General features: G+C 33.5%; 1 protein-coding gene across 4 annotated transcripts; it reads left to right on the top strand.

Moving 5' to 3' along the window:
- Positions 1 to 2,978: 2,978 nt before the first annotated feature.
- LOC108332012 (uncharacterized) lies at positions 2,979 to 22,901 on the top strand. 4 transcript variants are annotated; one of them, XR_001832463.2, is made up of 8 exons: positions 2,979 to 3,207; positions 3,952 to 4,004; positions 4,084 to 4,180; positions 4,312 to 4,493; positions 4,724 to 4,797; positions 5,524 to 5,583; positions 5,832 to 6,011; positions 22,118 to 22,901. XR_001832463.2 is itself a non-coding variant. In XM_052876928.1 (2 exons), the coding sequence occupies exon 2, from the start codon at positions 6,613 to 6,615 to the stop codon at positions 7,429 to 7,431; it is 819 nt and encodes a 272-aa protein (XP_052732888.1). In that variant the 5' UTR covers positions 5,591 to 5,763; positions 5,832 to 6,612; the 3' UTR covers positions 7,432 to 9,772. The 4 variants fall into 4 exon arrangements, 1 of the variants encoding a protein (XP_052732888.1); XR_001832464.2 differs by having other exon boundaries at positions 4,724 to 4,804; XR_008248559.1 differs by lacking the exon at positions 2,979 to 3,207 and adding an exon at positions 3,226 to 3,308.
- The last annotated feature ends 120 nt before the right edge of the window (positions 22,902 to 23,021 follow it).

Here is a 23,021-nt window from a genome sequence, read left to right as displayed (position 1 = left end):
AAACACACAATTTTCGTATTCCATGAAAAGTGAGTTAAAACTTCCTTGTTTACCACCCCAATTCACACCCAGATCCATCAAAAACTTCATTTACGCATATACCAACATGCTAGAACGAATTTCCATCATCCAATTCACATATATTCATTACCTTGCACAATTATTTCATCATACAACTTATGCAGAATTCATAGATTAAATCTAACTTCCCTTACAACTTTACCTTCAAGCCTCTTTCATATTCAGAATTCTCTTATCATATTGATAATAATAAATCCATAGATTCAAACAGAAAACCAAAGATCAAGGATCAATCTAACATCAACTCCATATGCTTAAAACATTTCATCCAATTCATACAATTTTTACACAAGGTAAGATACATAGATTAGCTCCCCTTACCTCTTGAAGATCTTAACTTCTTCTTCCAAGAGAGTAACTCTTCCCTTCCTTGGTAGACCAAGCAAGCTCCAACACCTCTGCACACTTAGAGTTTCGTTCTCCTCACACCAAAAAGCTCTCCACTCTCCCCAAACTTCCAAGTCTGATTTTGATTTAAAGAAATGGCTCCAAGACAAGCAATGACCCAAGATATTGTAATTTAGCAATAAAAGACCAACATCTGGCCATCCTAATCCATTTTCCAGCCCCAAAATCCGGAAAGAATGGTTTGTGGGAAGATTCCCCAACCTTGCACGCTCAAAAAACGTGTTCCAGGCTGTTATGTTTCCATAACTGACGTAGCTAATCGATTAACTCAAGTGCTAATCGATTAACTCGAGTCCAAAGGCTAAAACACGAATTTTCTCTGTACTAATCGATTAACTACAGCTATTAATCGATTAACCAGTAAAAAAACTCAAACAGCACATCTGTCACAACTTTGACAGTTCGGTTGAACCCCTTCCCGAAGTCGGAATTAGGCGCATGAGTACTCGAATCGAAACTCTTTGAGTCTACTTTCCAATGGAAAAAGAATCAAACCAAAATAATAATTGTATAAAAAGTTATACATAAAATAGTAAACCATATCAAATTTTGACAGCATTCGATTTTACACTACAACTTGAAATTTTTACAACTTGGTAAAATTTTGAGTTTACAAGGGTCTTACAGATGGCATGTTGAAAACTTATGTAATGTTTTAAACTTTCTTACATGTAATATTCACTTATTTAAGGTAGATACTTTCTTACTAAACAAATATTCATTAATATAAAATATAATTGTTATTAAAATACAAGTTGATAGGCTTTATTCCTTGTCAACCTTTCATGATTCTCTTGATCATTAAACAAGAAAACTAAGAACTTTGAACATTAGACATGTAAATTTCTTACTCTACTATGTTTCTTAATAAGTTAGTGATAATACTACTAAATTTAATACTTAATACAATTTAATCTACATTTTTTATGTCGAAGTTTATTCAAGGTTGCCTAGGTTGCTTATAAGAAGCTATAGTTCATTACACTTAATGTAAGTAATATTCCACTATTATTTAATTATAACATAAAATATATTTTAATTGTTTATATTTAATTTACAATGCCCATATCAATACAATACAAGAATTATGAGTGTGGATATTATATAATAAACACATGCACATAATCATATCAATAACGTTATTGATTTTCCTATGGAGAAATGGTATAGAATTAACTCAAAAACTTTAATTAATTAACCAATTTTATTGATTAATTTAAATATGTTGAATACGTAATTATTCAACAATTTATTTCTATTAAAATATAAGAAATATAAAAAGTATTAGGATCCAATTAGCTTCATTCTTAAATATTTTTCACAATTTATCATCTTATTATTTTATTTGAAAATATTTTACTTGAGGATTTTCTTTGTTATACGTGGAGGAGAGGAAATTGTATATTGTTATTGTGGGAGAGAAATTACTTAAACAAATAAAACATTTTGTATATTGGTTAGGGTTATTGTCTTAAGCAACATAGAAACTAAGTTATATATAGTCATAACTAATATAAAAAGAAAAAAAATATATTACAATTTCTTTAGGTATTTTTTTATGTTGATTCTTTAACTAAGATAAAAAAATCAAATATATTATATTATGTCATCAATTTATGTCAATTTTATAATTACATAAAAGAAATATTTTAATTGTCATAAAAGAAAATTCTTAGTAGAATAGTGATTGCACATATTATTTTAGTTCCTACCATATTTTATGTATATTTTTCTTTCTCCTCTTTTACTTCATACTAGTAATTAGATATTTCTTCAACATTCCGGCCATTGGAAAACTTAGAATTTTCAAAATAAAGAAGTGATTATATAAGAAAACGAGATATGCAAACTAATTAAATCAACTAACGCGGCTTCAGTTAATGTCAAATAACTACGTGAACAACAATACTATAAGACCTGTTGAACATGATAATGATATACTATTTGTATTAAAATGTGTTACAAATTTGTATGGTTCTAGATAGAGTATTCAAAAATAAAAGTGTAAGTGTTTATTAAATATCTATATTAGGTTTTCAGCCTAGGGGCAGGTATTTAATAAATAAATAAATAAATAAAGAGTCGTTATCTATATTTATTAAGAAAATATTAAAAATTCATTTAGAAAAGATTGATTTGCGAAACTAAATTTTTGAATTTGAGAGTCTAATATGTGTAGGGGATGTGTTAACCTTCTGCGATGTCTATTATAAATATGATTGTTTATAATTAATTAAACATACCTTTTCATTTTAAAATATTTGTCTCGCTCTAATAATTAAAATAAATATTAGTCTATATTTTAATATTTTAAAAATTTAAATTTATTATCATTATTATTGTTATCAATTTATATATAAGAAAAATTACCAGGTAAATTATTATATTGACCCAACTTATTTATTCGACGCTTGTCCGAGATTTTGTTTATATCTAAGAAAAATTACCATTAAGTAAACTACTGTATTGGCCCAACTTCTTTGTTTGAAAGTTGTCCTAAAATGAGCGTTTTTGTCATCTCAGAATTGTTTTAGGAAATTACCATTTTTTTCTCAACTTATGACAGCTTCATGGTACTCTGATAGTGTTATTTTGAATTTTAACATTTTCTTGTCACTGTGCTGGATGGACGTAATGCACAGGTTGAATGGATTGTTGTATAAGCTTCGGTGGTGCGTACGTATAATATTGTTTGTGTTGAAGCTTCATCGTTGAAAGGTTAGGTTCTTCTTCTAAAGGTTGAAGGTTAGGTATTTTGTTTCGTCTCTGTTCTGAAAGAATTTGTTTTCGCATCTTGGTGTCTTCACTGTCATAGTGTGGTAAGTATTGTTTGTGTTGTTTCTTGAATCTTGAAGGTTAGGTTTTTCTTGTACTTTTTTTCGGTCACTAAGTTATTTTTTTCGTCTCTTCGTTCTGGAAGAAGTTCTTTTCATATCTTGGTATCTCCGTTGTCATAATGTGATATGTTACTTTGATCTGATTTGTTTTTCGTATCTTCGTTGGGCTTTCTTTTCTATTTTCGTATCTTCGATCTGATTTTTTTTTGTCGACATCTATGATTTTCGTGTTCTTTGGGGTTTCTTGGTTTTTATGTACTGTGCTTACTGAAATGGAGTATTTTTGTCAACTGTTTATATGCTCAAATCCGGAGGTTCTCATTTCTTATTTTATCTGGAAGTTCTGAAGGTTTTATGAGGTTCTTATGTTTTGTGGTTGCAGAGTAAGGTATGTTTTTTTTTTTGTATTTTATCACTTGAAAAGGTAAGAGTTTTGCATTGTAAAGCCTAAACACTCTGTTTGCTATTTATTTTCATTTTCATTATAAACCCTAAATACTCCAGATTTTATGGTTTATTTTGTTCTTTGAAAATTTTCACATGTTGTTATATGTATTATTCGTATACAAACACAAAAACTGTTTACCTTCTGGTATTATTTACTGATCTCATAAGTGTTTTCCAGATGGAAGTTGTTTGCTGTCTCTGGTGCCCTCTCACCTGGGTTATTGTTCAGAGGTAATTTCCACTATCTTTCTTTTCCTTTTTCCTAATGCTACAATGAGAAATTGAAACTTATAATATGTATGAATTATAGTGGTCGAGGCCGTAAAAGCAGGTGTGAACAAGCCAAAGTTGCTCTCCAAGGAGTTTAGCACTATAATTAATGTTGTTGGTTCCTCTCTGATCGACAGGTATGATGTTACAATGCATTCTAATGTTCTGGAGTTGAAATCAATCTGTTTTGCATCTTATGAAATTTGTGTTTGACTGGTATAGAAGTCTTTTGCAGAACTTTTCTAATAGTTATTGTATTTACTTGCAGCATGGGTTTCTTAAAAGACCCTTATGCATTTATATGCGTTCTTCAAACTGTCCTGAGCACCACAAATTACATATTTATTCTATTTACAACTGGATATGAAGCCTTAGAATCAATTGTTCGTAGCATTGCCTCTGAAGCATCATTTGAAGGAGAACATGTCCATCTCATTCCACCTATCACAGGTATTCAAATAGTCATTTACTTAAGTTATTTTTTTAAACATCTAGGTACTATTTTATCGCATGATTGTTACTTTATGAACTTTTGCTTACTGATCATACTAATCCGCTGAAGATAACAATTAGAAAAATGGAAAATACTAATAGTGTTTGTTTTTGGAGGTGGGAAGGGGGTGTACAGTGCAGTTTTTGCATACTCTAGAAAATTTATCAGAATTATTTCGGTGTTGCAGAAAAATTGGAACCTGTTTAGTGTAAACATTGCAATGGCAGGGACAGGCTTATACCAACTCTCACCAAAATTGCGGTAGGAGGTATTTTTATTTTAGTTTTGGTTGATTTCTCCTCCCCAAGGGTTGGAGTTAAAGGGTTCTAGACACAGATTCTTCGTCTTGTGATAATAAGGTTGCATACACTCACCTTGCCCTGTTCCCCAAAGTACAGTGAACCTCATACATCAAGCCATTAATTTGATCAACAATAATAAAGTTTACTTTTTCAAGTGTAGTATTAGGTCTGATTTATCAGAAAAACAAAAGGCAATAGTGAGGGAAGAAACACAATTACATTTTCAAATGAAACTCTGCTTTGTGATAATTTCTATGACACATCATATATTAACCTGTGTACTTTTCAGGCATGATTATTCCTCTGAAGCGGCTGTGATGAAATAATGATGCTAAATATTTCATGTTTTTGTGTACTTGGAAGCTGATGTTGAGGCTGTAATTTCAGTTGTTCCACATATAATTGTATTTATACTTTTGGGTGTGTCGTTCATTTTTACTTTTACAAGTTTCAAATTGTTGAAAAGTATTCTCACTTGTGTGCTACTGTATTTGACTATGGTAAAATACAGGAATCAAGATTAGCAAGCAACTGAATATAAAGCTATGTTGATTTAATCAATTGAATATCCTTAAGTTGGATTAGATAAATATTATTTACTTGCATATATGTAATCTCTAATCGCTGATCAATGTTACTTTTCCAGTTTTTCTTAATATAATATCCCATGCATTGGTTGTTTTAGATAATTGGAAGCATTGGAGCTGGCGCTGCAGGACTAGATTTGGGAAAATAAGGACCGTTGGTACGTATAGAATGTTTTGGGAATCTAATTTTTCTACAGGATCCCTTGAAGGGAGACCTGCTATTGCAGTGGCATAGCCAACCTGGCGTGGTTCTATTGTGTAATTTTGCTCTTCCATCATATTCGACTATCTACCACTGATAACATAACATAGCTGGAAAATCGTACTCCTCTATTCAGGTTTAGAAAATAGATATTTGTCAGTACATCATATATAAATTGTACTCATATAGATGTCTTTGTTACAGGTTTAAAAACTCACATTTGAAGCACTCTCTAAGACTTCTGAGTTTGCAAGGAAATGAGTTCCATTCTGCAAGAAGTTCAGCATTGAACCTCAGGCTCCAAATTGGTATTTTGTACAGAAGGTTGACTACTTGAAGGATAAAGTGGATGCAACATTTATGGGAGAACGTGGAGCCATTAAGGTTTGAATTTATTCCTATCATGTCATTTTCTGATCCAAAGGAAAAGCCATAAATTCAAGGCTTCAGTTATGCATGAAATATGATTAATTGAGAAACATAGTGTTAGATGTTAAGATGTGTGTTTATGTTAATTGGGCTCAGCCCATTCTGTATTAAGGGCCTTGGCCTATATCTTACATTATAAATAAACTACCCTATGTGTATGCAAAATACACAAGGGAGATTTCTCCCAATCTTCTCTATTTCTCACATGGTATCTAGAGTATAAGATTAGTTCCTGCCAACTCCACGGTCTTTGGCACACACTGCCGCTGCCACTGCCGCTGCCGCTACCGTCGTCGGAGTTTCAGAATCAACTGACGACCACACCATCAGAATCGTCTCGGTCGGGCGACCACTGTGGTGCAAGATCGCGGCGAATGGACCACCCACGCGTCGCTGCAATAGTCGCCGGCAGCGCCGCTTCCTGCCGCTCGTGCCGGTGCGTCGTCGGAAAGTTTCGCCGCCGATTAGAACCGCCGTGATCGCCTCCTCGCCCTCTTTCTGAATTTGTGGTCGTGTCAATCGGAGCACTTTGGATTTTTAGGGTTTCTCCTTCTCCATGGCTTCTTCCTCGTCTACAAACACCTCTCTTGGTGGCTCATTTTCTAATCCCTCAATATATACCAATTATGTGAATGTACACTTGTCCATTGACAAGTTAGATGACACAAATTATGCAACATGGGCGTCCGACATCAAACATTGGTTGAAAAGTCAGGGGTACGTAGATATCCTTACTCAAAATGTGACTACTGCTACCATAGATGACACTTCCTGCTGGATGAAAATTGATGCCCATCTATGCATTGTTATAAAGTCCACCATTCACTCCTCACTAAAACAAATGTTTCGATCATATGAAACATGTTCAGAAGTATGGGCACAAGCGAAGTTGTTATACACAAATGACACTCAGCGTCTTTATGGTGTTTGTCAGGACCTATTCATTGTTATTGGTCCGTGCAGTCCTGGTCCCATGGCAGAATATTTGGGTAAAGTTCATGCCCTTCTTCATGATTTTAATGAGCTATTACCTCCTGCTTCCACTCCTGCTAAAGAATTGGAACAACGATCAAAGTTCTTCATGTTGTTGGCATTATACGAACTCTCTGATGATTTCTCTCATGTCCGTGATCACATTTTGGGTTCTCATGTCATACCTAACTTTACTTCTACTTGTTCTGCACTTTTGCGTATACTGAGCAAACTAGTCATTGAAACATCTCCTCATACTGATGATTCCTTAGCTATGGTTGTCCAACGTGATGATCGAAGTCGGTCTCGCAAGCCAGGTAAAGGACGTCCAAAATGTGACCACTGTGGCAAATTAGGCCACAAAATTGATAGATGTTATGCGCTTCATGGACGTCCTCCTTGACCTGTAGCAATGGCTAATTCTGATCCACCTTCCCGATCACGTCTGCAGACCATCCTACTTCATCTCATACCATAGAAAACCCTGCAATCTTTCACGAATTTCTCAGATGGTATGAGGATCGTCAACACTCTAGTTCCACTACATCTGCATCTGTTGCACGGACAGGTACACCTTTTGTTGGTCTGACTCACTTTCACTTCCTTGGACCTTGGGTCCTTGACTCAGGCGCCATCGATCATATCACTAGTAACAAGTCCTTGTTTTCTTCCTTGTCATGTCCGGATAATTTACCCTCGGTAACAATGGTTGATGGGTCTAGAGTCTCATCTCATGGTGTTGGTACTGTTCATATTTTTTCGTCCATATCCATTGATCATGTACTTTATGTCCCTAAGTCTCCTTTCAATTTATTGTCCATAAGTCGTCTAACTCGTGCCTTTAATTATGTTATTTCATTTACTAAAGATTATGTTTGGTTGTAGGACCGGAGTTCGAAACACATGATTGACACAGAATGTGAGTCTCATGGCCTATATCATCTCTGTCCTTCTCCACATGTTGGCGTAATCATGGAGTCATCATCCCTTCTTCATGCACAGTTAGGTCATCCTAGTCTTGCCAAACTGCAACAACTTGTTCCGAGGTTGTCAAAATTATCAAGTTTGTCGTGTGAGTCTTGTTAGCTAGGAAAGCATACTCGTAGTTCCTTTCCTCGTAGTGTCTCACAACAAGCTTCATCCCCATTTTCATTGGTTCATTCTGACATTTGAGGACCTAGTCGTGTTAAGTCCACTTTAGGTTTTCAGTATTTTGTTACCTTTATTGATGACTATTCCAGATGTACTTGGTTGTTTTTAATGAAGAATTGTTCTGAGTTCTTTCTATTTTCCAATCATTTTTCAATGAAATAAAAACACAGTTTGGGGTTTCTATTTGAACTTTACGCAGTGATAATGGTCATGAATACCTTTCTCAACCGTTTAAACATTTTATGGCTTCTCATGGCATTCTTCACCAGACCTCATGTGCTTATACCCCTCAACAAAATGGGGTGGTTGAGCGCAAGAATAGACACCTTATTAAAACAACTCGTACACTTCTAATTCATGGCCAAGTACCTTCGCGTTTTTAGGGTGATGCACTTCTCACTGCATGTTATCTTATAAACCGCATGTCATCTTCAGTCCTAGATAACAAAATCCCTCATTCTATCTTATTTCCTCAAGACCCTCTACATCCATTGCCTCTTGGAGTTTTTGGGTTTACATGTTTTGTTCATGATTTTAGTCTTGGTCTTGATAAGTTATCTCCTAGATCTCACAAATGTGTCTTCTTAGAATTTCCACGGTCACAAAAGGGCTATAAGTGTTTTTCCCCTTTCCTCAATCGTGATTTTATCTCTGCTGATGTTACTTTTGATGAATCTTCCTTTTACTTTTCATATATATCTTCTAGTTCTGGACCTCTACCTGCCACTGTTGATATCCTTATTTTATGTGATCCTCCTCATGATGCTCTACCCATTTTGCCTCCTCCTTCTTTAGACTCTCATTCACCACAGGATCGTCCTTCACCACCACCTCTTTAGGTTTATAGTCGCCGCAATCGTCTCCCTCATGACTCACTTCCAGTGTCGCCTCCTGTGTCTCCTCCAGTTCCAGCAAATGAGTTTGACCTGCCCATTGCCCTTCGTAAAGGTATACGATCTACTCGTAACTCTTCCCCTCATTATACTGTTCTTAGTTACCACAGATTATCTTCATCTTTGTATACATGTCTTTCATCCATTTCTTCTGTGTCAATTCCCAAGTCTGTGGGTGATGCCTTAACTCAGCCTGGCTGGCGTCAAGCCATGCTGGATGAATTAAGTGCTTTACAAAAAAGTGGAACTTGGGAGCTTGTCCAATTACCATCTGGAAAGTCTGTTGTTGGTTGCAGGTGGGTGTATGCTATCAAGGTTGGCCTTGATGGCACAATTGATTGTCTGAAGGCTCGACTGGTTGCCAAAGGCTACACACAGATTTTTGGTTTGGATTATGGTGATACTTTTTCTCCAGTGGCAAAAATGACCTCTGTTCGCCTATTCATTGCCATGACCGCTTTTCGACAATGACCTCTTTACCAACTTGATGTCAAAAATGCTTTCCTTAATGATGATTTGCATGAAGAGATTTATATGGAACAACCGCCTGGCTTTGTTGCTCAGGGGAGTCATCTGGATTGGTATGTCGTCTTCGCAAATCCTTATATGGCCTAAAACAGTCTCCTCGGGCCTGGTTTGGTAAATTCAGCTGTGTTGTTCAACAATTTGGTATGTCTCGCAGTGAATCGGATCATTCAGTGTTTTATTGCCACTCAAGTGCTGGATGTATCTACTTAATAGTGTATGTCGATGACATTGTTCTCACCGAAGCGACTATCTTGGCATCTCTCAGATGAAACATCACCTTTGTCATAATTTTCAAACCAAAGATCTTGGCAAACTTCGGTACTTTTTGGGTATTGAAGTAACACAATCCAACACTGGTATTGTCATATCTCAGAGGAAGTATGCGTTAGACATCTTGGAGGAAACCGGGTTAATGAATTCTAAATCTGTTGAGACACCTATGGATCCTAACATTAAACTCCTACCAAATCAGGGGGAGCCTTTCTCAGATCCTGAACGGTACAAAAGATTGGTTGGTAAATTAAACTATCTTACTGTTACGCGTCTTGACACTTCCTTCGTAGTTAGCGTGGTGAGTCAATTCCTAAACTCCTCATTTGAAGATCATTGGGATGTAGTTGTTCGCATATTGAAGTATATTAAAGGATCACCTGGACAAGGTTTGCTATATGGTCCTAACAACGATACAAAAATCGTTTGCTATTCAGATGCTGATTGGGCTAGTTCCCCTTCTGATAGGAGGTCTACTTCTGGATATTGTGTCTCTATTGGTGGCAACCTGATATCTTGGAAAAGTAAAAAGCAAAATGTTGTGGCAAGGTCCAGCACAAAAGCAGAATATAGAGCTATGACATCAGCTACTTGCGAGCTTATGTGGCTTAAACATTTACTTGGTAAATTGAAATTTGTAGATGTCACTCACATGACACTTATATGTGATAATCAAGCTACTCTCCATATTAGCTCTAACCCTGTCTTCCATGAGAGAACCAAACACATTGAAGTTTATTGTCATTTTATTCAAGAAAAAATCATATCCGGAGATATCAAGACTAAGTTCGTTAACTCAAGTAACCAGTTGGCAGACATATTCACTAAGTCCTTACGAGGACCTAGAATTGACTATCTTTGTAACAAGCTTGGAACATATGATTTATATGCTCCAGCTTGAGGGGGAGTGTTAGATGTTAAGATGTGCGTTTATGTTAATTGGACTCAGTCCATTCTGTATTAAGGGCCTTGGCCCATATCTTATATTATAAATAAACTACCTTATGTGTATGCAAAATACACAAGGGAGATTTTTTCCAATCTCCTCTATTTCTCACACATAGTTTATGCAAGGGGAAAATTTAGTTATTTTTCTTCGGCTTCTGTTTAATCATGATTGAGTTTTACTTTGGGACAAAACTTAAATGTAGTTGTTTATTTATTTTTGGTGTTCTCTGATAAAAATTAAAGGTCTACTAGAAAATTTACATGACAAAGGTTAGAATTAAAGATTAATAAAGTTACTTAGATGAATTCTAATTCATTGAATAACAATGATAAAAACACATAATTGTACCTAAGTTTTGTCCTTTATTGTTGCCTATCATCTTTCATCTCTTCTATTTGGCATCAACCAATAATTGGCTGCATTTGTGTTGACACAAAGAATGAAGAGTTCAAAGTGAGGACTAATACATTGGTGCCAATGGCGCAAAATTTGTTGTTGTTGCTTGAACATATATGACACTATAAATACATATATACATATAACTTTTAGTTTGCTCTGAAGAAAAAGCAATCATTTGTTAAATATGTATAGACCAATATGAGAGGTTTGGATGGGATCCAAGGACCTATAAATGTGGGAACTGGTTGTGTCTTTAGGAGGCATGCATTTTATGGATATGACACCCCTTTGCGAACCTAAATGATTTTTTTATCTACATTCTTGTAGAAGAAGAACACTAAATATTTTATACTGGTTATAGTGACTAATCAATATAAAATAGCTTTTTCAATATTACAAAATTGTTATTATATCACTTTCTATATCGGTTCTAGATCTAACTAGTATAGAAAGCTTTCTATTTTATTATCATTTTGTCACTACAAAGACTTTCTATACTAATTATAAGTTTAATGGTATAGAAAGTGTTTTATTTTATCACCATTTTGCCATTGTAAAGACTTTTTATATCGATTCTAGCTCAAATCACTATAGAAAGTCTTAGAATATTTACTGTTATGTCACTGTGTCACTTTTCATACCGAGTAGATTATAATGAGTATAAAAAGTTGTTATAAAAAGTATTTTTACACTAGTGTTGCATGGAAAATGTTGTGATTGTTATATAAATTATAGAATGATTAATCAATTGGTTTTCAACTGTCTTGGCATAGCTCAGTCTTTGTCGGACATGGTAGTTATGATAAGGAATATTCATTCGTCTTATATTATTATACGTGTGTGTGATCCTAAATTTTTGTATTGCATCTAAATTTTTGTATTGCACCTTGATGAGATGTTACATGGTAACAATCTCTTATTTTTCTTTTACATTTTATGCTTACATATTATTAATCTACAATAGTCAATTGTTTTTTTTTATCTTAGGCATATTAGGAGAACAATTTCATGAATTTTTCACATATTTCATAAATAGGAATTTTAAATTATTATTTTTTAAGTTTTAACCTTAATAAATTAATTTTAGAATACTTGAATGAAAGATGGTATTTGTTCTTACAAAGCCAAGTATTGCAAAGATTTTTCATGAACTCTCTAAAGCTCTTAACTTTCAAACTTTAGGATACTCATCCTCCTAGTACTAGGTAAGGTGTGTGTATGTAAAAGAGAGTCCTACGTGAGGAAAACAATAAATGTATAAACAATGAAAGAATAAACAATTTATCTCGTAAAATGTGTTATTTTATAGTTATAATTTATGGGTTTTTTTTATCTGAATGGGTTGGGACGATTGACCTATTGTCGTAGTTAATTATTGATTATAGTGATTGAGTGTCATGTATAATGTTGCATTGGTTGAATATGCACTAATATATACTGATAGATACATATCCATATACATTACATTATTTATCTTAGTGATTAAAATTTTATTATAGTTATTATTTTTTTGCATTTTGTGCTTTTATTAAAAAATGTCTCTAATAATGGATGAGAAAAAGGTATCCCACGTGACAACATTTGAGGATCTTGGACATTTCTTTTAGTTTTCTTTATCCTAGCAATATCTACAAGCAAAAGGAAAACAATAATAGGATTTTGATTTTTTTTTCTCTATTATCTTATAAAAGAACAGTGATATTCATATACAAAAGTGAATATACTAGGATACTACATCATATTGTCTTGGCATAACAAGTCTAATTAGAGTGGTCCTTAAGCTTGTATTATTAGTCTGGAGTGTTTCTTCTTGCATCACCCCAATTTCTCCCTGTAGCTCTCAATTGTATTTTCTTTACAAAAATACCCATTGGTAATTTTATTTTTACTTTTACTTTTAACTTTTACTTTTCTAAACTCTTAATCCTTCGTTTCTCCTTTTACTTGAATTACGCTGCAGCACCCCATCCCCACCCTCACACATCTTTCTTTGTTCCTCTCTCGCACACATCATCCTTTCTTCCTCTTTGTTTCTAGGATTCTTATACTCTCTCCGATTCATTCTTTTGTTGCTTCCATTCACTAGTTTGTGTGTTTGGTTTGTCATCTCTACTTGATTCATTTGGTTTTCAAATCCAGGTTGGTTTGTCTTCTTATGTTCTCTTTGTTTCAATATTTATGTTTTATGTTGTTAAAGTTTATTTGATGTTCGTTTGCATGTGATGTCCTCGTTTGCATGTATATTTAGCTATTGTATGAACTTGTGAACATGTAGTTTTTTGTATGTAAGTAGGCAAATTTGAAGTGAAAATTACGTAAGTAGGCAAGTTGTGGGGGCATAGACGACTTCAAATGAAGAAGTCGTGCCCCCTTGCACGACTTCACCTTGACACAATGGTCAGAGGTGAAGTCGTACACTCCAAAAACAATTTTAGAACGTTGTAATCAATTATTAGTTGTAATCGATTACAAGGTGCTGAAGTCGTGCAGGGGGCACAACTTCATGTTGTATAAGCATAAATGTCTTTGATAATAAATTACACCATGGTTGTAATCAATTACCAACAGATTATATGGACAAAAACTCTCTAGTAATCGATTACAACATAACCATGTTGTAATCGATTACCAGCAACGTGAATGGCCAAAAAATTTGGAAATCGATTACGACCATGATGTAATCGATTACCAAAGGGTTTTTGTGTTAAAACAATTTTTTTGGTTATTGACCATCAGTGTAGGTTATGTTATTGATTATATTGATATACCTTTTTAACATGTGTGAATGTTATTGTTGCATAGTTATTTTAATTATTGTAAACACAGTTATTTATGACATTGACATATATTATTATGTTTAGGATGAGTCATTTTTTGAATGTAAATACAAACGAAAAGCATAAAACAAAGTCATAAAGGAAATGTCAACTATTTTATTAAATTGTAAATGCATTACAAAAGAAAAAACTAGAAATAAAATTATAAGAAAATACCATGAAATTTAAATCTATCTATGAAGAAGATCCGTCATGTGGACCAAAATGACGTCGCAGATACTGCATGTCGTGCTGTAGATGCTTGAGCATCAATTGTATTAAAGTTGTCACCCACGTTTAGTTTCAGTTATTCAAATCATACTATCATTCATAGTGTTGAAATTGTGCCCAACAAATGTTCACATCCCCCTCATCTTGTCATCAAATGAAGAAGTTTGTTGTTGAAGAATCCGCCATTTGAGATTTTAATCGGTGTAAATTGAAGATAATTGAAAGGGGAATGGAAAATGTTGATTAGAAGTGAAAGGAGTAGAAAAAGGGGTGTTTTTTGAGGTTTGGGAGGTCCTTCAATGGAGGAGGAGCGTTGTTTTGCAAGTGGGAAGTGTGGTTATGCGAGAGGAGAAACAAAAATTTGAATTTATAGGGGTAGGGTTTTGTGGTAATTGATTACATCGTAATCGACTACAGAAATCCTGTAATAGATTACCAAAGATTTTTTTTTTATAAACAGACTCTGTAATTGATTACATTATCCTTGTAATCGATTATCAGAGAGTTTTTCTCTATAAACACACACGGTAATCGATTACACAATGACTACTGTAATCGATTACTAAAGAGTTTAGGCTAAAAAATACATTTATTTGTTATTTTTGTTTTACTTGAAATCATTTTACAATATAATTTATCTATATGATTGTTATTTTTTGTATAATCCATAATAGAAATTAAATTCTTTATATAAAATTATTATTTTGATGAAGACACGCGGACTCTTCCACTAGAACAACAAAGACGAGGACAACGACAACGAAGACGACCAACTCGTGGTACTAGTAGACATAGATAGCCACAGAAAATAATAACCAATTGTATTTAATTATTTATTTTCTATAATAAAAAAATATATCAATATTCTAATTATATGAATATTATGTCATGTTCAAGTCATTTTCAATGAATGCACATCACTTAACACATTTGCATTATAAATAAAACTATTCATGCCATGTAGCCACACAAGCTCAAAACATCACTTTGTCTTTCTTCTTATTTTCCTCTTCACTCAATTCCTCGTTCCTATACCCTTTTTCAAGTCATTTTAAACTTCATCCCTAACAAAAGATGAACACCTACGATGATGAAGTTTTTGGCATCAACGCCACAGACTACTTATATAATTCCTACCTTACTACCTTATTTCAAGACGATGAAATTAGAAATGTCAGCATCCAAAATTATTTCGCCTCCCATACGATTGTACCTTCAAACTCCTTAAGGAAAAAGTTCGCATTGTGTTTGACAAACAAAATAACACAATCATCAACAAGTTGTACTTCCAACGACCCACATTTAATGGTGATCAAACAATCTCATATAAAGGTGTTAAACTACGATTAGACGAAGATGTCTTACAAATGATAAAATGTAAGTCTGACTTTCTCATTAACACAATTATAGAATTGTATGTTACTTGAGTAATATCTCTAGAACAAATCATGGCTCTTATGAATTCAATAAATGCATCATCTTTAACTATGAAACGCACAACTGACACTCCAAACTCACTGGCAATAATTTATTTCGAAAGTCCTCTAAAAAGGCGCAACCATAATAGAAAGTCAGTCTGGGTTTAGGTCAAATTTCGATCAGATGAACTGTGAACACCTCAATCAATCACAATTCAACATTCAATAAACTCCTAACTCAAATAAGTGAAATTGTCATATGTGGAGATAGAAAAGTTGTCACACATATTGATTATCGTCGTTCAATAAATGTACGTAACAACGACCTCATTCATGATACAACTTCAATAAAATGTGATAATGATATTTGCAAAGATGATTGCACGGTGGCAAAAATCACAAATTATTGACAGATCTGTGTTACATCTAAACACTTATGAGTATATTGAACTTGTTGTCCAAACTAGAGATATTTGTCTCCAACTCAATCTGAACACTACGAAAATCTCAAAGATTGGACTTATATAGATGAACACGAACAAAGAAGAAATATATGGATATATTAATTTTGAGGATAATTTGTAATATTTAAGACTGTTTAAGACTTCAATAATTGTTGTAATATGACTTTTGAATGTTATTTAATATTTTTTATGTTTGAACTAAAGTTCCCCTTTTATATATTTCTAATGAGGCTACTATTTATTTTTTATTATTTTACATGTCAATAATAAATATAAATGTATCATCAAAATAATATTTTTATATAAAGAATTTAATTTCTATTATGGATTATACAAAAAGTAACAGTCTCATATAGATAAATTATATTGTACAATGATTTCAAGTAAAATAAAAATAACAAACAAATGTATTTTTTAGCTTAAACTCTCTGTAATTGATTACCACGTGTGTTTATAGAGAAAAACTCTAGTAATTGATTACAGAGATAGTGTAATTAATTACGGAGTCTGTTTATAGAAAAAAAAACTCTCTAGTAATCAATTACATGGTTTTTGTAATCGTTTACCACGTTGTAATCGATTACATAAACCTTATAATCGATTACCACGAAATTCTAGCCTTATAAATTCAACTTTTTCTCTCTTCTCTCGCATAATCACACTTCCCACTCGTAGAACAACGCCCCTCCTCCATTGAAGGAGCTCCTAAACCTCAAAAAGCACCCTTTGTTCTACTCCTTTCACTTCAAATCAACATTTTCCCATTACCCTTTCAATTCTCTTCAATTTACATCGATTGAAATCTCAAATGCTAGATTCTTCAAAGAGGCAAACAGTTAGGGGGCTCATCTTCAGGTGCAGGACGTCGTCGTTGTCAACCTTCACCGATTGAAAGCTCACCCTCATCCTCACCACCACCTTCACCGATTCAACCATGCCGAAATCTTTTGTTTTCAACCCTTGCACAATCATAGAGGTATTTCTCACTTTTCTGTGATCGTGATGTTATTGACCTTAAATACCTTGATGAAGAATATTTTACCAAAGAAAATTTTAAATTTTACCATATGCTGACAAATATATGTTTGAGTAATTTGGTCTGTGATTATGCACACTTCTACCCTAATTTAGTATGTGTTTTTTTTGTAGCAACCTCAAAATTTCTAATAATGGAACCATTAAGACTGAGGTAAAAAATGTTAAAATCATTATCAAATCGAGCCTATTAGCTTCCATAGCCAACCTCTTATATGTTGGCTTGAATTTTGAGGGTAACTTACTTGAGGAATGGGCGGATCAATATAGTATTGACGAAGCAAGACAAATGATTTATTTGCCCAACAAACCCCCTTACGAGTAGAATTCTAGTTGTCTCTATCACAATTAAGGCTAGAATATTACATTATGTTATATGTCGTGTTTTGCTTTCTCGTGTTTCTAGCGTTGCACAGGCTATCTAGGAAGATTTACTTTCAATGTGGATTATAATGACGGCAAAGCAGATAAACTAGGGCCATATCATCCGATATAGGATGAAAAAGGCTTTGAGACCAGTGGATCCTTTACCCCATGCATTTTTGGTCACCCGGATCCTGCAACATTTTAAAATTCCATTGGATGATGAAATACCTGCCCCAGAAAATAGGAAGATCACAATAGCGACAAAAAAATAATGTCCTTTGGATTTAAATAAAAACCTAGACAATCAATGAGTTCATAAAAATGTTCCTCCTCCTCCGCAACACCATGGTGCAGGACGTCCTCAACAACAACCAACTCCCATTCTTCAACAACAAACTTCTTCATTTAATGATGAGGATCAATGATATGAGGATAGTTTCAACGCTATGAATGCTATATTTGAACAACTGGAGCTAAACATGGGTAATCGCTTTGATACAATTGATGCTCGAGTTGAACATGTAGAGCACGACACGTAGTATCTGTGACGTCAATTTTGTTCACATGGCGAATCTTCTTCACAGATAGATTTCAATTTCATTGTATTTTATTTTAACTTTTTCTTTTGTAATGCATTTACAATTTAATAAAAATAGTTGATCCTAAACATAATAATATATGTCAATGTCATAAACAACCATGTGTTTACAATAACTAAAATAACTACACAACAATAATATACACATATGTTAAAAGAGTATGTCAATATAATCAATAAACATAAACTACATTGATGCTCAAGAACCAAAAAAACGATTTGTTTTAACACCAAAACCCTTTGGTAATCGATTATATCATGATCATAATCGATTAAAAGAGTTTTTTGCTATTCACGCTGCTGGTAATTGATTATAGCATGGTTGTAATCAAATACCAGAGACATTTTTCTTATACAAGGTGAAGTTGTGCCCCCTACACGACTTCAACACATTGTAATCGTTTACAACAACTAGTAATCGATTACAACGCCTTAATATCGTTTTTGGGGTGCATGACTTCACCTTTGACCATTATGTCAGGGTGAAGTCGCGCAGGGACACGACTTCTTCATTTGAAGTCGTTTGGGCCTCCACGACTTGCCTACTTCGATAATTTTGAAAAGGTTTAATACCTCTTTTGGTCCCTCGAAAGGGGGCCAAAGTTCAATGTGGTCCTACCTTTTTTTAGAAGTTCAATGTGGTCCCACTTTCTGTAAAAAGTGTGCAATCAAGTCCTTTTTGGAAACGGCGTTGAGTTTTTAACGGAGCAGCTGACAGGGTGGACTGAAGTTAGCTACGTGGCTGTGTGTGGGTAATACGTGGCTGTGAGAGGGTGATACGTGGCTGTGAGAGGATAAATGTGATAATATTACTCCTTCTCTTTTCCTCTTCAGAATCCCACAAACCCTAAGGAGAGCCTCTCCTTCATTCTTCGTGACCGAAGCAAGAGCGGCGCCGCATGGACGGAGACGACAGTTATGACGGAAATTACGGCGACCGAAATCGACGTGAGTGAACATTGGAGTTAGGAGGGGACAGATGTGGAGGAGATGGCCGAAGGTGGCGCGATGGTGGAGTTGAACGGAGGTGTGACGTTCTCGCGAAATAGCCTTCGTGGTGGCTCTGCAGTTCTGAGAAGGAGATAAGGTCGCGATTAGGTGGCTGGCGAGAGGGTTCGCGTTCTATCTTGTACCATCACTCTTTCCTTTTGCCAAGTTGATTGCTCTTTTGAAGCCTTCTCTAATTCTCCCCTCTGTTCCAGACTCTTTTTGTTTTTCTTCTAAGCCCTTTCATTTCTTCTAGGCTCTTTCATTTCTTCTAGGCTCTTTCTGTTTTGATTGCTTCAATTCCTTCTTGCGAAAGAAAATTTGGCTGGAAATGGTATCAAGTAAAAGTGGAAGAACAGTGGAATAAACAGTAAGAGTTCATTACTTCTTTCCCAAAATGCAGAAAGAAACCTTAAAAAAACTAAAATCAAATAAAACAAAATAATGAAATCAAATAAAACATAATAAGTAAAATCAAACAAAATAAAATAAAATCATACAAAATAAAATAAAATGAAATAAAACACCATAGAATAACATAAAATCAAAACAACTCAAACAAAATAAAAATAAAATCCATAAAATAAAATCTAATCACATAAAACAAATCAAATCAAAATAAATTCAAAAGGAATAAAATAAAATAAAAATATAAAAACCAAACCAAATAAAATCTATCGAATCAAAATAAATTAAATGAAATAATATAAAATAAATACGATAAAAAAGAAAGGATTATTTATTAATTATGTTTTTTTTATTTATATTTTTGTGTTTTATTTTTCGTTTTCATTCAAAGGACAAAAAGATCTTTTGAGAGGTGCAGTAAGAAGCGAGAGGTGCAGCACTTCACTGAGATATTTTAAGAAAGCAATGAGGTTGGAATAACACACTTTCAAATTTTCTCGCTTCCAAGTCCCAACTTCCAATGGTCATAGTTGCATTATCCTCCTCTCTTCCCGTCGAGAGAAACCTCTTCTCTTCCTTACCATCAACGCCGCCACCCGCCGACTGCACTCCTGCAGAGGCTCTCCTTAGGGTTTGTGGGATTCTGAAGAGGAAAAGAGAAGGAGTAATATTATCACATTTATCACATTTACCCTCTCACAGCCACGTATCCCCCTCTCACAACCACGTATTACCCACACACAGCCACGTAGCTAACTTCAGTCCACCCTGTCAGCTGCTCCGTTAAAAACTCAACGCCGTTTCCAAAAAGGACTTGATTGCACACTTTTTATAAAAGGTGGGACCACATTGAACTTCTAAAAAAAGGTAGGACCACATTGAACTTTGACCCCCTTTCGAGGGACCAAAAGAGGTATTAAACCTTTTGAAAACTTTTGCTTACATGCGTAATTTTCACTTCAAATTTGCCTACTTACGTATAAAAGCCTAAACATGTATATGGTCATTGTATTATGATATGTTGTGATTAATTTGTTAAAGAAAACGTTGAAAGCCTTCAACATTGCAACCTTCAACGGATTTTGAAATTTGTCAACGAATTTTGATATATGTTGAAGGTCGCAACAAATTTTCCATATCCATTGAAGACCTTTAACTTTTTTTTAATTTTTAGTTAATTAATTATTTTTTTTTGTAAATTATTTTATTTATAGTTTTTAAGTTATAAAATTGTTTTATTTATAGTTAAATAATTATTTGTTTTATGTTTTTAATATATTTATAGTTAATTAAAATTGTTTCTGATATATTTTTAAATGATAATATTAAATTATTTGTAATTAATTTTTTATAATTGTTAGAGATAGGTTAATAATTTATGGAATTAGGATTTCTTAAAATAATTTATAATTAATGTAATTAAAAAATTGTTTTAAGTAAAGAAAACGGATATGGGAAATGTGTTACGGCCAACAAATTTCAAAATTCTTATTTATAGTTAATTAATTATTTGTTTTATTTATAATTAATTTTTTATTTTTTAATTTATTTATAGTTAATTAATTATTTATTTTAATTTTTAGTTAATTATAAATGTGAGTGTCTGTTTATGTTAAAGGATAAATCATCTTTTTGATGGGGACAAATGGGTGTTGAAGGTGATGTGTGAATATCACAATCATGATTTGGTTGAACTTTAGTTGGCCATTCTTATGCTGGCAGGTTAAATTCGATTGAACACCTGTGAATATTTTATTAACCCTGAAAGAATATAATGATCGTAATATCACAACGATTAAACAAATTTACAACGCAATGCATACATATAAACAATCATTAAGAGGGTCTAGAATTGAACTACAACAACATATGATGATGTTGGATCGTGATAAGTATATTCATTTGAGCATGTGTGTCGACAAATCAGAGATTGTTAGTGACCCCTTTTGGATACATCCTGATGCGATGAAATTTTTAAACACATTTAATATTGTATTCTTAATGGATTCGACCTATAAAACAAACAAATATAGACTTTTGTTGCTTGAGATTATCGGCATGACATCTACGGGGTTAACCTTCTCAACTACATTTGAATTCTTGTCAAGTAAAAGACAAAATAATTTCATTTGGGCTTTGGAAAAACAGAGGTTTATTTTTGACATCTAAGGACGGTCCTAAAGTCATTGTGAGTGACTGAGACTCGACTTTAATGAATGTCATTGCAAATGTATTCCTTGAGTCATATCAGATGTTTTATCGATTCCAAATCCTTAAAAATGTTAAAGCAAAATGTTAGTTGATTCTATTAAGGCTTGAGATGTGTTGACAGAAGCATGGGAAAATGTGATGGCATGTTTAGTGATTGTGTGAATCGTCTTCAATACGCCTCTAGTTCATGACCTTTATTCTTTGAATATGTGAATCATTATTCCATGCAATACATACTTTGTAAAGGCCTGTACGAATAGAGTAATGCATTTAGGGAACATAATCACAAATAGATATGTTTTAATGATTTTACTTAGTTGTGTTTGATAAATATTGTTTGATATTGTTGATGCTTTTCTTTTAGGATTGAGTCTGCTCATTAGAGCCTGAAGAAACTTTTGGATAGTAGTATGAGAGATCTTTGTTCCTTTTGGGATGTTATTTATAATGTTATCTTGCAACACAACAAGATTAAGGTATCATTTCAAATAAGTCTCAGGAAACTGTCTGAGGACCGGGAGGTAAAGCAGCATCGACACATCATTAAGAGTCACAGACATCTAATTCACAAGGAGATGAAAACTGTTCGTCTTGAAATGTCATCCCTCAATGAATCTGAGCAATAAACTCTTATCGGCATAGTCATAAGAAATGTTCGTGAGAGACATTAAAGTCGAATTCATCACAATTTGTTGAATTCCATCATGGCAGGGTCTTAATTTATCTAAGTCTTTTTCCTTGAGAGAACAACTTAATCTCTCCTCGATCCTACATAATAATATTAATATTTAATATATTTTTATTCAAAATAAGCAATAATAATTATAATTTAAGTTTTGCAGTCACCCAACCTTGTTAAATTGCATAAGTAATATGTTGAACATAGTGCGCGAGTAAGGAATAAGTATGTAAACCTCCAAGAAATCCACCAACTTCCTTATCTATTTGAGGAACATCACTTGCGCTTCAAATGTGTGCACCTCAGGCTCCTCATATGCATGCTTCTCAACTATAGGGTTCTCTATATAAGCATCAATAGCAACTTTCACGCCTTCTCCAAGCTAAAGCTGTGGGTCTTCTCGTTGTTTCATCCTTTGAAGAACTCTTTTCTTGATAACTATATGCACCACGGGATAATTAAAAAATTAAATAACACAATAAATAAAAAAAATTACTACAAAACTAAACCAATATTTATTAAAAACTACTACAAAATTGAACATATTATATATATAAATAAATAAGATATTAATATATTAATGGAATAA

This window comes from Vigna angularis, chromosome 4, assembly GCF_016808095.1.
Source record: "Vigna angularis cultivar LongXiaoDou No.4 chromosome 4, ASM1680809v1, whole genome shotgun sequence".
Taxonomy (NCBI): domain Eukaryota; kingdom Viridiplantae; phylum Streptophyta; class Magnoliopsida; order Fabales; family Fabaceae; genus Vigna; species Vigna angularis.
The sequence above is the reverse complement of the archived record's forward strand: the minus strand, read 5'-3'. Positions and strand labels throughout refer to the sequence as shown.

Excerpts from the sequence above, each read along its gene's own strand:
- LOC108332012 (XM_052876928.1), top strand. The coding sequence starts at position 6,613 with ATGGCTTCTTCCTCGTCTACAAACACCTCTCTTGGTGGCTCATTTTCT.